The sequence below is a fragment of the Eptesicus fuscus genome, chromosome 22 (genome assembly GCF_027574615.1).
Source record: "Eptesicus fuscus isolate TK198812 chromosome 22, DD_ASM_mEF_20220401, whole genome shotgun sequence".
Lineage (NCBI taxonomy): Eukaryota > Metazoa > Chordata > Mammalia > Chiroptera > Vespertilionidae > Eptesicus > Eptesicus fuscus.
This window is the reverse complement of record NC_072494.1, coordinates 15,122,947-15,136,252: the sequence shown is the minus strand read 5'-3', so window position 1 is coordinate 15,136,252 and position 13,306 is coordinate 15,122,947. Positions and strand designations below refer to the sequence as shown.

Below are 13,306 nucleotides of genomic sequence, written 5' to 3'. Positions count from 1 at the left end.
GTACCACCTCTGCAGGAATAAAGACGGAGACACTCCAGCCTGCTGGTGGGCGGCTCCGCGGCAGGTGCGTGCCACTTCCCTCCACCAGCTGATGGGCAGACATCGGAGCTCACGGCAGCCAGGAGCACCAGAACAAAGCGCGGGGCAGGTTGCATGAAGGTCCAAGGAGGGGCCGAGGACCAGGGGCGGCTCATCCTCTCACTGGCTTTTCCCAGGGCGCTGTCCTGGCTACACACAGCTCCCCACCCCCAACCACAACCACGAGATCGCGGGCTCCTGCGCGCCCTCATCAGAGAGTTCAGTGGGCGTTTAATAAACGTTTGTTCCACGTCGGGCACCTAAACGGTCTCCACCTGGACAGGGTCTCCACGTTAAAACCAGCTGACTCACTGCCCTAGCCCAGGGGTCGGCAAACCGCGGCTCGCGAGCCACATGCGGCTCTTTGGCCCCTGGAGTGTGGCTCTTCCACAGAATACCACGTGCGGGCGCGCACGTACAGTGCGATCGAAACTCCGTGGCCCACGCGCAGAAGTCGGTTTTCGGCCTGGGCGAGTCTATTTTGAAGAAGCGGTTCTAACGCCGCCGAGCCACACTCAAGGGGCCAAAGAGCCGCCTGTGGCTCGCGAGCCGCGGTTTGCCGACCACGGCCCTAGCCGGTTTGGCTCAGTGGATGGAGCGTCAGCCTGCAGACCGAAGGGTCCCAGGTTCGATTCCGGTCAAGGGCACATGCCGGGGTCGCAGGCTCGGTCCAACGTGCAGGAGGCCGCCGATCAATGATTCCCTCTCGTCACTGATGTTTCTCTCTCTCCCTTCCTCTCTGGAACCAATAAAAATGTATCTGAAAAAAGCCCTGACCGGTGTGGCTCAGTGGATAGAGCATTGGCCTGCGGACTCAAGGGTCCCGGGTTCGATCCGGTCAAGGGCATGTACCTTGGTTGCGGGCACATCCCCAAGGGGGTGTGCAGGAGGCAGCTGGTCGATGTTTCTAACTCTCTATCCCTCTCCCTTCCTCTCTGGAAAAAATCAATAAAATATACAAAAAAAAAAATGTATCTGAAAAAAAACCCACAGCTGACACAGTGGCCTGGAGGTGCCCCCTCTGGTTGACCCGTGGACAGGCCTCCCCTGAGACCAGAGCGGCAGCCTGCCCCAACCAGGAGGCGCGGGGGAAGCACTCCTCGGGGTCCAGAGCCAACGGGCGCTCTTTTCGCTTCTGCTTTGCCAGTTCCAGGAAATGTGCGTCTCTGGCCACTTCCCTTACCCAGGGCAGAGGGAAGCTCTCGCCACGTTTGGCGACCGTCCGAACAATAGCAGGGGCTGTTCTGTTCCTGCGCTCGCTAACAATGGCCGAACTATTTGGGCAACCCGGAGAAATAGCAAATAAAAAGCCTATTTTCCTCTTCCACAAAAGCAGAGCTGCGGGAGAAACATAATGGCCACTTCCTCTGCCAAGGAACTTGAGTAATCGTGTTCTTTAAAGCTGACTCACTTTTTTTTTTTTAATGGGAGATGATTAATTATAAACCAGCCACGGGCAAGGGTTGCCCCTCCCGGCCCTTCTTCCCAATGGATCTCTGCCGGAGCCCCAGCAGCACTGCTCACTCGGCTCCTGGAAGCACGAGATCCAGGATGGTCACAAATACGCGGAGCAAAGGCCACAAGGAAGCCAACGCGCTCCTGTCAGAGTGGGCAGTGCTGCCCCCTCCCCACCCGCCTACTCGCCCCGGCCCCCGCCCCATCTCTGAGTCAGGCCCCTGACGGCGGGTGGCCACGTCACATGGGAGCCCACGGGCGTTTCTGTGAGGAGGAGGAGGGGTTCACAGAATGCCCTCCTCATCTCTGCCCACCTCTCCGAAGGATGAGGCCGGAAGATGTCTTTCTTTTCATCTTTCTGTAGTTTTTGAATTTTCTATACGTTGTTTGTATTACTCTTAATATTATATATTTTTTATATTATATATAATTATATATAATATAATATATTTATATATATATATATTTTTTTTTTAAAGATTACATAGCCAGCTCTGTCCAAGTTATTCTGTCTAGGGGAGAGGGCAGAGAGTGGAGGGTGGAGGGCGGGGACGGAGGTGGGACACAGCACGATGGGCACCAGGAAATGGGGGGGGGGGGTGGCGGTGAGGGTGGATTTTTCTGAGCACCTTCCCGGCCAGAAAGTAGTCTCTCTCTCTCTCTCTCTCTCTCTCTCTCTCTCTCTCTCTCTCACACACACACACACACACACACACACCCTCGCAGCGTCAGCGCTTCTGGCCTGATCCCCTGGTGCACAGAAGGTCACCATTCCTCCCCATCTGCCGCTGTTTGTTCCCTGGAATCGGCCAGAGCCCTCCCAAAATAGGCCCTACTAACCGAGCGGGGACACAGCGGGACACAGTGAGGGGCGTGCTCCTGAGAGCACCCCTCCTGCTCCTCACACTGCGCCCAGCCTCGCTCACACGCCGGGCCTGGGCAGCAGGGGCGGCGGGGAGGGGCTGGCCCGGCCGGCCTGACAGTTAGCGAAGAGCACACGGTTGAGCATTCGTGCTCGAGCAGTTCGCTGCTGGGTCTCCTAAGGCCAGGGCTGCAAGCCTGTGCCTGTCTTAAGAATTCAAGATTTTATGTGCCCTCATCGTGCACGCACAGGGCCCAAAATCCCCACCCCGGGAGGGAGAACCGACAGTCACTGAACACCTGCGACGCACCGACACACCTCTCCTTCTCCCTGTCACGGTCTCGTTCATCCTGCACAAAACTCCACGGGGAACTTAAAACCACCTATAATACAGGCCACCCTGAGACAAATGCTCCCGACATACCGAGGGCGTCAGGAGGGTGAAACCATTCAAAAGGGGTGGGGAGGGGAGCCATCGGGACCCAAGGGCAGGGAGCTTTGAGTTGGGCCTCGAGTTGGGAGTTGGAGAAACAGAGCCACGGGGGAATGGCTTTCTGTGAAGAGGGAACAGCCAAGGGACGTGAGAACCCAGGGAGGGCCAGTACCTGGTATTCTCCATGGGATGACATCCCCGACCGGGTACAGTCTTGTCTTGATTTGTTATTTAATATAAACTACGTCTCCGAACGCGGGAGGCAGATGGGCAGAGAGGAAACAGCCCGGTGCTGTCCGAAGACCCGGGTTCTATTCCCGGTCCGGTCGACGACTCGGGCAGCCCTGGGGGCGTCACAGCCCCATTCGCCTGCTCCGTGGGAGATGATCGGAAGCTCCCTGCTGCCCCCATTCCTGCAGTCTAGCATCTTACCACGCAGAGCATTCGCTCCCAGAGGGCAGGAAGCGTGTGTGTGTGTGTGTGTGTGTGTGTATCTCAGACAACAGCCCCGCCTGAAGACACATAATTAGTCTGTGGATTTATTCTTCTAAGAGTTGATGACTTTTGGAGAGGAATGACAGCCAGGTCACCCCACTGCCCTCGGACACATGTCCCTCCTCTCCCTGGAGAGCAGCCGGAGAGAGGAATTCCCACACCCTCCCTCGAATCCCATTCTCTGAGGGGAGGACAGTTTAGGTCCTCATCACCCCTGGCAACCTATCCCACACCCCGGCCTGGAGCCACATAGCCCCACTCCCTGCGACACCTCTCAAAGGGGGGGCCCAGCCCTGCGAGTGCGGGTCTTCCTCGTTCCGGACCTAAGCCAGGTTGTTGTTTTTCTCCTTTTTCCCCTCTCCAAGGTAACGTGCAATGCCCACAACTGGAGAAAAACACGCACACGGAGACGTAGTTCTCAACTCTCTCACGGCTTGTTGCTGCTCCTGACAGCAAAAACAAGTTCAGCTCCCCGGCCCAATTATGTAAGCCGCGAAGCAGCTGCCAGCAGCCGCTGGGGACACGGGCTTAGCACACGCCTGCTGCTCCCACTGCCCTGGTTTCTGAGCTGAGACGCAGGTCCCGCAGGCCAGCTGGGCAGCTGGCAGCGCGGCGGGCCCCCCAGCCTCTCCGGGTGCAGGGACACGGGACGGCAGAAGGGGTCACAGGGAATGCAAGGCCCTGTCTCGGCGACAAAGGGGGCGGCCGTTGAGAATCCCCGGGAAGCGAGTGCAGAATTTGGTCCCACGGGGCCAGGGGCCTCGGACAAGTTCCCAGGGTTCATCCCCTCTCCCTGCCTCCCCATCTAAGGGCTGACACCAACCTCCTGGCTTCCGATATAATAATAATCGTAACAATCATTACCGCTCATTAGCACTTAGTACCACGTGCCGTGTTTCCCTAAGAGCTCCCCACCCCGCACACAACCCTGCTGAGGGAGGCTTGGCCCCAGGCCACTGGAGAGTCGAGGAAGTTCAGAGACGTTAAGGAACTTGCCCACCGTCACACCCCTAGTGACGGAGGGAGTCCGCATGGGCTTCAGGTGAGTCTGGCCCCAGCCTCTCTCTCTGGGGGAGGGGAGCGCCTAGCACCCTTGACCTTTCTCCCCCTACCCTACCTTCAGCAGCAACACTCAAAGGGCTAGTTTCAAAGAGCCCCCACCGCTGACTCTCACCAGCTCACCCCTTCCCTTCCCCCCCAAGTCCCCAGAACGCCTTCCTCTGCCTTTAGGGAGAGGCCAGCCCTCAGGGTCTACACTGTGTCCCCGCCCCCCCCCCCCCATGTTCAGTAACTCAGCTCCCCGCCCCACGCCCGCCTCAGCCCCTCTCCTCGGATTGCTGCTCCTGCTGGCAGCCCCGGCCGGCCGCTCCTCTCCCTCGGGCGTGTTTGTGCTTCTGTGGCTGCTTGTATTTGCCTTGTAGCTGGTGGTGTCGGTATTTACCCTGGCAGCCTCTCCTCGCCTCCCGACCTCGGCCTGTGTGCTACTTGGAGGCAGGGAGCCGTGGAGGCCCTTCTGGACCCACAGAAAGGTGATGCTGGCCGCCGCCTCGGAGACCAGCAGGTCCCGACTCCTCAGGAGAAAACATTGACTCCTCCCTCCTCCTCCGGCAACATCAGAGATCAGCTGGCTCCGGCCCAGAAGGTCTGGCCTGGATCACCTCTCAGAGATTATAAACTAATTAGAGGAAAAGATATCTGAGGACGGCAAACAACCCAACCCCGTCACCCCCACCAAGCCCCAGGGAGCACATGAGAAATGGAGACAGCCAAGCGGGACGGAGCAGGGTGTGAAGAGGGCACAGAGGGCCCGGCGTTGGCTGAGCATTGTCCTTGCACCAAACCGTGTGGGTCCGATCCCCCCATCAGGGTACATGCCTAGGTTGCAGGTTTGATCCCCAGTCAGGCGCATACAGGAGGCAACTGGTTAATGTTTCTCGCTCACATCGATGTTTCTCTCCCCCCACTTCCTCTCTCTCAAAAATCAATAAAAAGAAGAAGGGCAGGGTGCCTGCACATGGACACACACAGGACTGGGGTCCAGAGAGGGGCTGGCTCACAGAGCGCGTGCTGAGCGAAGGGTCACTCTTCCAAGGCTGTACGGGGCCTTCAGGGAGATTAAAGGCCCGGGCTGGGTGGTTCCGTTGGTTAGAGCATCATCCGGATATGCCAAGGGTGTGGGTTCAATCCCTGGTCAGGGCACATACAACTGACTCAACAGTGAAATGAGGCCAAGCCTCCCTACGTAAATGAAACAACAAATCAATGTCTCTCTCTCTCTTTCTTCCTTTCTCTCTCTCAATCAATCAATAAGAATACAAAAGGAAGTCCTTTATAAAAGAGAAAAAGGATGATTCAGGTCAACCTGCCCATTTGGACAGCCGAGGAGAACCAGGGCCAGTCACGGAGCCAGTGTGTCATGTAGCGGGGTTGGAACCCTGGGCCCTGGGCCTCAGTCATGTCTGCCCCATGGCCCATGACCTTCACAAAGGGGTCTGTCTTCCCATCCCTGAATTTGGCCTCGGAGTCTACCCGAGAGCCTGACCCACATGAGGGTTTTGTGTTTGTGGAGGAGGGTTGGGGGGGGAGGAAAGAAGGGACCTGATCTATGCCCCACATCCCATCCCAAACCACACCCACCACCTCTCCCACTCCTGCAGATGCGAGGAAGCAGAGCTAGAGACTTAAGAAGTCACAAGTGGAGGTGCAGGAGGGACAACAATGCTCCCCATTTTCCTCCCATCACTGGGCTCGCCTTCTCAGTCTGCGCCTCCGCTTCCAGCCTGAGAAGGTTGGGGTGCCCCAGGGCCCAGCCCAGGGGCCTCTCCTCTCCTCCATCTACACTCTTGCTCTAGATTACCTCAGCCATTCTCATCGGCCACTAGCTGACTCCCAGATGCATACATCAAGCTCAGTCCTCACTCCCAAACTCCAGACTCCTGTATCCAACTCCTCAGCATCTTCTGGTTTCCTTTGTTCTCTTCTTTCTTTTAAATACATTTTTATTGATTTCAGAGAGGAAGGGAGAGGGAGAGAATCATTGACTGGCTGCCTCCTACACACCCCACACTGGGGATCAAGCCCCGCAACCTGGGCACGTGCCCTGACTGGGAATCAAACTGTGACCTCCTGGTTCATAGGTCAAAGCTCAACCACTGAGCCATGCCAGCCGGGCAGTCCTGGTTTTCTAATAGACGCCTCAGCTACAACATGTACAAAACTGACCTCTGCTCTTTCCCGCCAACGAAACCTGCTTGTCCTATAGCTTCCCCCAAGTATGCAATGGCTCTAACACCCCCTCACCCAGGGGAGGTTCTGGGAAGAGTAAATGAGATCACGGAGGCAAAGAGCCTAGCGTAGTTCCGTGCATACAGCTGGCACTCAATATGGTAACAGATAGTCACCATCGCGTAGAGAGGGGTATAGAGAGGGAAGACCTAAGGATGCTTTCCGGGAAAGGAAGCTGGGAGGTGGAGGGGAACGGAGAACAGGTGCTAGGAGACCTCCTGGGTGAGGGCCTCAGGGGCACACCCCACCCCCTAAGGCTACAGCCGCAGGGCTGGGCGGGCCGGGGCAGCGGAGCAGGGGTGCTGAGGTGCAGCTGAAAGTTGAAACTGAACCCAGAACCTGAACCAGGACCGTGCAGGAGAAGTTCCTGACTCTGCCAGAGACTTGGGACCTCTTTGGCCCCCCAAGGGCCAGAGAAGAGTCAAACACACAGATTGACAACCCACAAGAACCCACCCCCCCCCACCCGGGCCTTCACCAGACAGAGAGCGAAAAGCTTTTCTTTGCGGCTCCCCCTGGCCACGCCAGCCCTCAAGGATTCTCTCCTAAAGACGGTGCCTCCACGACAGTTAAGGAGCCAACATTTAGCCCTTCCCTCTCCCGCTGGAGTCCAAGGGGCCCATCGCTGAGGCCTGGTCTCCCCAGAGACAACCGTGCCCCATGGAGCCCTCTGCCCCCCACGGAGCCCTCTGCCCCCCACGGAGCCCTCTGCTCTGGAACCTAGCAGGCCCCCGGGTCGTGCCAGGGTGTTACAGAGGAGGCAGGAATTTTCCTGCCCAAGATGGGAGGAACAAGGCGCCCTAAATTAAACCACAGTGGCTGGGGCGGGAGGGGGGGGGCGGTGGCAGGAAGAGACCATCGAAGTTAATCAGTTATCCAGTCCAGGCGGCTCGCACTCCTGAGCGTGTGCTGGAACAGTGAGCTAACTTTCAGGTGGCTATCTTCACGTTCATCTAAAGAAAATAGCCAGGCGCCGCCCACCCCCAGGCACCTCTGTTCTCGCTCAGGCAAGAACGTTCCGGACCGCTGCCCGCCACCAACCCAAAGGCGCAGATCCTTCTCCTGGTGGACTCTGCACCCATCTCAGAACTCGCCCGCTCCACCTCCCCGCCCTCTTGATCGATAGCCAATGCCTATTCTTTCCACACAGCTCCACCGTCTTCTTCCCCCCACAGCCATGATGCCTGAAGGCACCGGGGACGCAGGCCGGCAGACCGCGCTCCCGCCAGCCCCGCCGCTGTGGTTTAGACTCCATGCCCAGGACCTGGCCCTTTCCTGGCGAGCCTCTGGCTCAATCAACACTTCCTTTCAGAAAAGCTTTGTCTGAGAGGAGTATATAATCCCTAAACATGTTTACATTTCCTTCAGGCCTTCATTCAAATATCATGTTCTCGGTGAGAACGCCCCTGGCCCCCCCTGGAAAAGATCAGTTCCACTTGCCCCGTCCTCAACAGGAGCGCACGGTTCCTACCTCCCTCCCCGGCGTTATTTTTCCTCCTTCGCATCCGTCACAATCACACCACACCTGTAACTTACATCCCCACGCAAATGAAGCTCCAAGGAGCCATGGATGTCTGTCTGTTTTGCTCGCTGCTGTGTCTCTATAGCTCTTAGCATAGTGCCCCGGACACAAGAGGAGCTGAAACTATTTTTTCCAATGAATGAACTACCAGCTACACTTATTTAATTAAGCACTTGCTCTGGACCGGGGACTTTTTTTTATACAACCTAGCTCATTTTCATCTTCATAACCACCCCGAAAGGTAGGGTAATTATTTACGTTGTCTAGATGGGGACCGGGAGTCTCTGAGCGGTAAGATCCCTCACCCACGCTCAACATCATTTCTACCTGGCAGGGCTGGGGAGGGAGATCTGTCTGGCTCCAAAGCCTTAGCCATTACCTGTACACGACGAGCTGTGTTCAGGTGGAGGGTCAAAGAAGGACCAGAGAGGGATAAAGGGAGACGCAACAGAAAATCTCTGGAAGTTCTATTGGACCAGGACTGTCCAGTAGAACTCTCTGTGGTAACAGAAATTCTATCTATTCTGACCAATTCGGAGGCCACTGGTCACATGTGCTATTGAGCGCTTGAAACGTAGTGAATGCAACTAAGGAACTACACTTTTTATTTGACTTCATTTTAATTAATTTAAAAAAATTTTTTTAATCCTCACCCAAGGATATTTTCCATTGATTTTTAGGGAGAGTGAAAAAGAGAGGGAAAGACCGAGAGAAGCATCGATGTGAGAGAAACACATCAATTGGTTGCCTCCTGCATGCGGCCCAACCAGAGCCAGGCCGGGGAGGAGCCTGCAACCAAGGTACATGCCCTTGACCAGAATCGAACCCAGGACCCTTTGGTGCACAGGCCGACGCTCTATCCGCGGAGCCAAACCGTCCAGGGCTGCATTAATGTAAATGTCTAGAGCCACACTTAGAGAGCCGAGCTGTAGCCTGTAAGACTGGCTGGAAAAGCCCAGATGTGTGACAGGAGTGCTCTCACTCCCAGGGTTGGTGGCCTGCAGGCCTGGGGAGACAGGGGGAGAGGGGAGGGGTGCGTATTTACAGCTGAGACAACCCAGGCCACTTTGTGTAATCCTCCCAAACAGCCTCGGAGGGAGGATTTGTTTACCCAGCCCCGGGATGAGGTAACACAGTCGGGGTCAAAAGGCCTGCTTCTTGGGGCCCCGGTCCCCAGTCAGAGGAGCTTCCTCTCTCCACCGCCACCCCGACAGTTTGTCTTTGGGTAGCTGGTGCTGAGCAGGACGCCCGGAGAGCTGGGCTTCCTCGGTCCCTTTCAGGGATCTACACACCTGACCACGTTCAAGCTCCTTTCGCGTGGCGTCGGGGTGGCTGACCGCACACGCACACAGCCCCTCCTTCCACGGACTCAATACCTGTTTGTCGCAATGAATAAACAAGGTCGGAGCCAAAGCAGGAAAAGATCTCTGGCAACTGGAAGCCCCCTGGGGGAGGGCCTTCGTTCACTTCCTCAGCCACACCGATCGCCAGTCACCCTCAAACGTGCCAATCACAAGGGATTTTTGTTGAAAAGGGCATTTCCCAAGACTCACTCCCTGGTGTTTCTCTTGGGTAAATCTGGAGCCAAGAACCATTTCTGTCAAGCCCCCACCCTGCACACACACACACACACACACCCCAATTCTGATGCAACTAGACCCAGAACTACCCTTATGAGAAACACCGATAAGGCTAGGGGTCAGGCGAGGAAAGCGGGTAGACATTTGGGGCCGGAAGAAATTACCATAAAGGGAAGTGCAGAAGTGGAGACAGGACCTTGAGAGCCACAGAGGTGTATGTTTTGGGTGCTATGAACCTGGGTCTCCTGTGTCCAGGCCTTCCACACCCCACAGCTCAGCCCAGCTCGTCCAGCCCCCCGAGAAGGCAAGTCCGCCTGAGCGCCAGGACTTGCCGGCAGCTGCTGATCCCAAGGGAAGCGGGCCTGCTGGCTATCGAGAGCCCGCAGTCCGGGAAGCCAGTGGATTTCCCCTCCAAACCCGTCCCGGCCACTGCTACCCCTCGGCCCCTCACTTCTCCAAAGCGAGAGACACCTCAGTCATTTGCTCCAGACTTCCTGCACAAGGTCTTTATTTTTACTCTGAGGCCTGTGGGCTGAGTGTGTGTGGGTGTGGGAGGGGAGCTGGGTATTTTCTACATCTCTGTATTTTCCTCCTGAACTGGGAGCGCTTTCACTTCCGCCCTCAACTCTCGGTTCTGCCTTGAATTCACAGGCGGCCCAGGCCGTGAGGACCACCTTGCCCGTCCCTCCTGAGCACCCGGGAAATGGAGAACTGACGGGCAGCTGGCTGCCTCCGCGGCGCCTGGCGCTCTGTGATCACTGAGGCGTGGAAGGGAGCCTTCACTGCAGCGGCAGCTCCCCGGGCAGGTGCCCCGGCTGCGGTGTGAGGGGGCAGGGGAGCTCTGCTCCCTCCCGACAGCTGCCTCAGCCCTGCCTTGCATCCCTCTGACCTGACACCGTGGTGGGCAAGCCCAGGCCTCCACTTCCCTGCCGTGGCCTCTTTCTTCTGCTCCAGCACTCAGCCAGCCAGGGGTGACTCTCAGCCTGCCCCCAACCCCCCATCCCCTTGCCCCCCCCCAGCTCTTCCTGCTGGGCTAGTTCTACATTTGGGAATCTTGGGGATCTACCACACTGGGAGCTCAGGGACATGGGGGGGGGGGGGGTGGCCTCCACCCAAAGGGCCTGGCAACTTCCCATCTCAACCTCTCTGAACCTGGGTCTCCGCTTCGGAACAAAGTGTACTGAGATCCAGCGGAGGGTTAGAAAACGTGCCTAAGGCACAGGAGGCCTCGATCCACAGTGCCCTGCTCCTTAGGCACGCGTTGTAAGCGTGTGCCGAGCAAAGGAATCCTTTCCTGGTACACCTCCCAGCACAAGGAGCACAGCCATGCACAAAGCGGGGAGCTGCAGGCACGCGGGGCTCCGGCCCCAGGCATCATCTCCCCGCAGGAGACAGCAGCTGCCCGCTGGGTGTTCCGCTCTGGCTTCAAAAGAAGCCCTCAGACCCGAAAATAAACCTCTGGAGAAGCAGTTACCCAGCTGGACTAGAGAGACTAGGCATGCGACTGGGCACGCCGCCAGGGGCAGATTACAGTCAACAGGAGCAAAAGTGCCCCCTGCCCTCTGCCTCCCGCCTCCCTCTCCCCTGGAAGCGGAGTCCCGGGTGTGCCAGCCCCCAAGACGTCCCAATTCCTGGCCCTCCTCCCCACTGAGGTCCAACTCCCAGGGCTGGACACAGCTCGCAGAGCCGGAGTCTGCCGAAGCCTGTGCACGCATCCAGAAGGTGGTGACTCAGCGCCCCTGAAGGCAGTCCCTACACAGGCAGGACACTGTCACCCACACACACAGCCGGGGGGCTGAGGGGGGGGGCCGGGCCGGGTGCGCCCCCAAAGCTGAGGGTCAGAGGGGCGCCTACGGCGGGAGCTCCGCCGGCTGGGGTATCTGCCCTCAGTCACCCGGGACGCAGTTGTGTAAAGCCTCCTGGGAACACTGGTGGGGAAGGGGGGGGGGGGGGACCCGAGAATCCAGGTTCTGGGAACACACCAAGCCCTGCGCTGAGGCGGCACAGCGCTCCCCGCCACGGAGCCGTCGCCGGGAGAGCGCAGCTCCGGACACACAGGGCGCAGCGGGGACCCAGGAGCCCCCGCCCGCGACGGAACAGCTGGGTCCCCGGGAGCCCGCACCCTGTGCCCGCGGGGACCTAAACCAGCCACAGAAAAGGGCCGCCACCACCCCTCCTTCCCTCCCTCCGGCCGTCCCCCCACCACCCCCACCTGCGGTGACCACAGCGGTTTCCCCCATCCGCCAGCTGGCCCGGCACTCCAGGTGCGCGCGAGCCCTTACCCGGCGCGGAGCAGCGCCCCGGGGCCGCCGCAGCCCCCGGCGCGGCCAGCAGGGCGGCGAGCAGCGCGCAGCGGACGGCCAGCATGCTTCCTCCTCCTCTAGCGGCCCATCGCCACCGTCCCTAAGAGGCCGCGGGCGGGCGGGACCCGGGAGGGACCCGGGAGGGCGGGGCGCGCGGGCGGGCGGGCTCAGGCGCGGCGGGCGGCCCGCATCCCCCGAAGGGCGCGCTCTGGACACTCCGGGCGGGTCCCGTGGCCCCACGCGGCGCCGGGCTTGGCTCCTTCGGGCCGCGCTCCGCGTCCGGGCGGCTTCCCACTGGCACGTGACTCGGAGCCGCTGACAGGCCCGGCAACGCAGGAAAACATTTGAGGAACTCGCGCTGGGCGTCCCCGGCCGCCCCAGGGTGCTGTTACGAAAGCCCGAGCCGGTGGCGCAACCGCCCCGCGACCCGGCTGACCGCGGGCTTCCTGCCGGGGCGCCACACCTGAGCCGCGCGCGGGACCGGAGACCCCGAGCCGGCCGGGCGGGGGCGCGCTGGGCCGGGGCCCCTCCTTCCGGTTCTAGGGACTTCGCCGCCACTCGCCGGATTTGATTTTTGGTTTCGTGAACGGGGTTGCGCTGTGAAAGGCGCACCTGGGAGCCGTGGAGGAGGCGAGGTGCCTCTTCCCACCCCCCCACCCCCCCCCCCCGCTATGGGAAGCCGTGGTCCCAGCCCGGCTGCCCCCGGCATCACCTGGAGGGAGAGCCCTGCAAACCACCGCGTCTGAGTCTCAGCCCCAGAGACTGATGGAGAGGGTCTGGGGGAGGCTCGGGCACCGAAAGACGCGGGGCTGGGAAGGCGCGTTCCCCGAGCCGGCCTGTGCCCCGCAGGCTGCAGCGCCGCGGAGAGGGGCCCGGGAGGCGGGGGGGGGGGGGGGGGGGGGAGAGACCTCGCTTCGCCCAGGCCTCCGCCGACTGTGACTGCTCTTCAGAGTGTCTTGGGTTTTATTTCAGCATCTGTCGGAAAGACATTTTTTTTTGCAGTCTATGCTCAGGAGATGGCATGGGTGCACCTGGCGCAGGGTCACGGGGGCTCAGTAAGAGGTCAGACCCTGCTTGTCCACCCTCCTGATGGGAGGAATAGCAGTGGGTGCTGGCTCTCAGGAGCCACCGTGTAGACCTTTGGAAAGGGCCCGCGAAGGTTGCCCAGGGTCCTGAAGCCGAGACGGTGGCCTCAGAGCTCACGGTGAAGGGAAGAAAAGTGCTGAAATGAGGCCTAGTCTGAGAAGCTTCTGGACCAGCAGCTGCTAATTACAATGGGCTCATCCACTCGGA

General features: G+C 59.3%; 1 protein-coding gene across 5 annotated transcripts in view; it reads right to left on the bottom strand.

The window, feature by feature from the left end:
• Positions 1-12,295, bottom strand: part of IL6R (interleukin 6 receptor) — a 72,944-nt gene extending 60,649 nt beyond the window's left edge. For all 5 annotated transcript variants that reach the window (XR_008555073.1, XR_008555072.1, XM_054711386.1 and 2 more), the window contains exon 1: positions 11,993-12,295. Coding sequence is in view for 3 of the 5 variants with exons in the window: in XM_054711386.1 (XP_054567361.1) it covers positions 11,993-12,077 (85 nt within the window). In the remaining 2 variants the exon portion in view is untranslated. The remainder of the gene's footprint in view (positions 1-11,992) is intronic.
• Between the last annotated feature and the right edge of the window lie 1,011 nt (positions 12,296-13,306).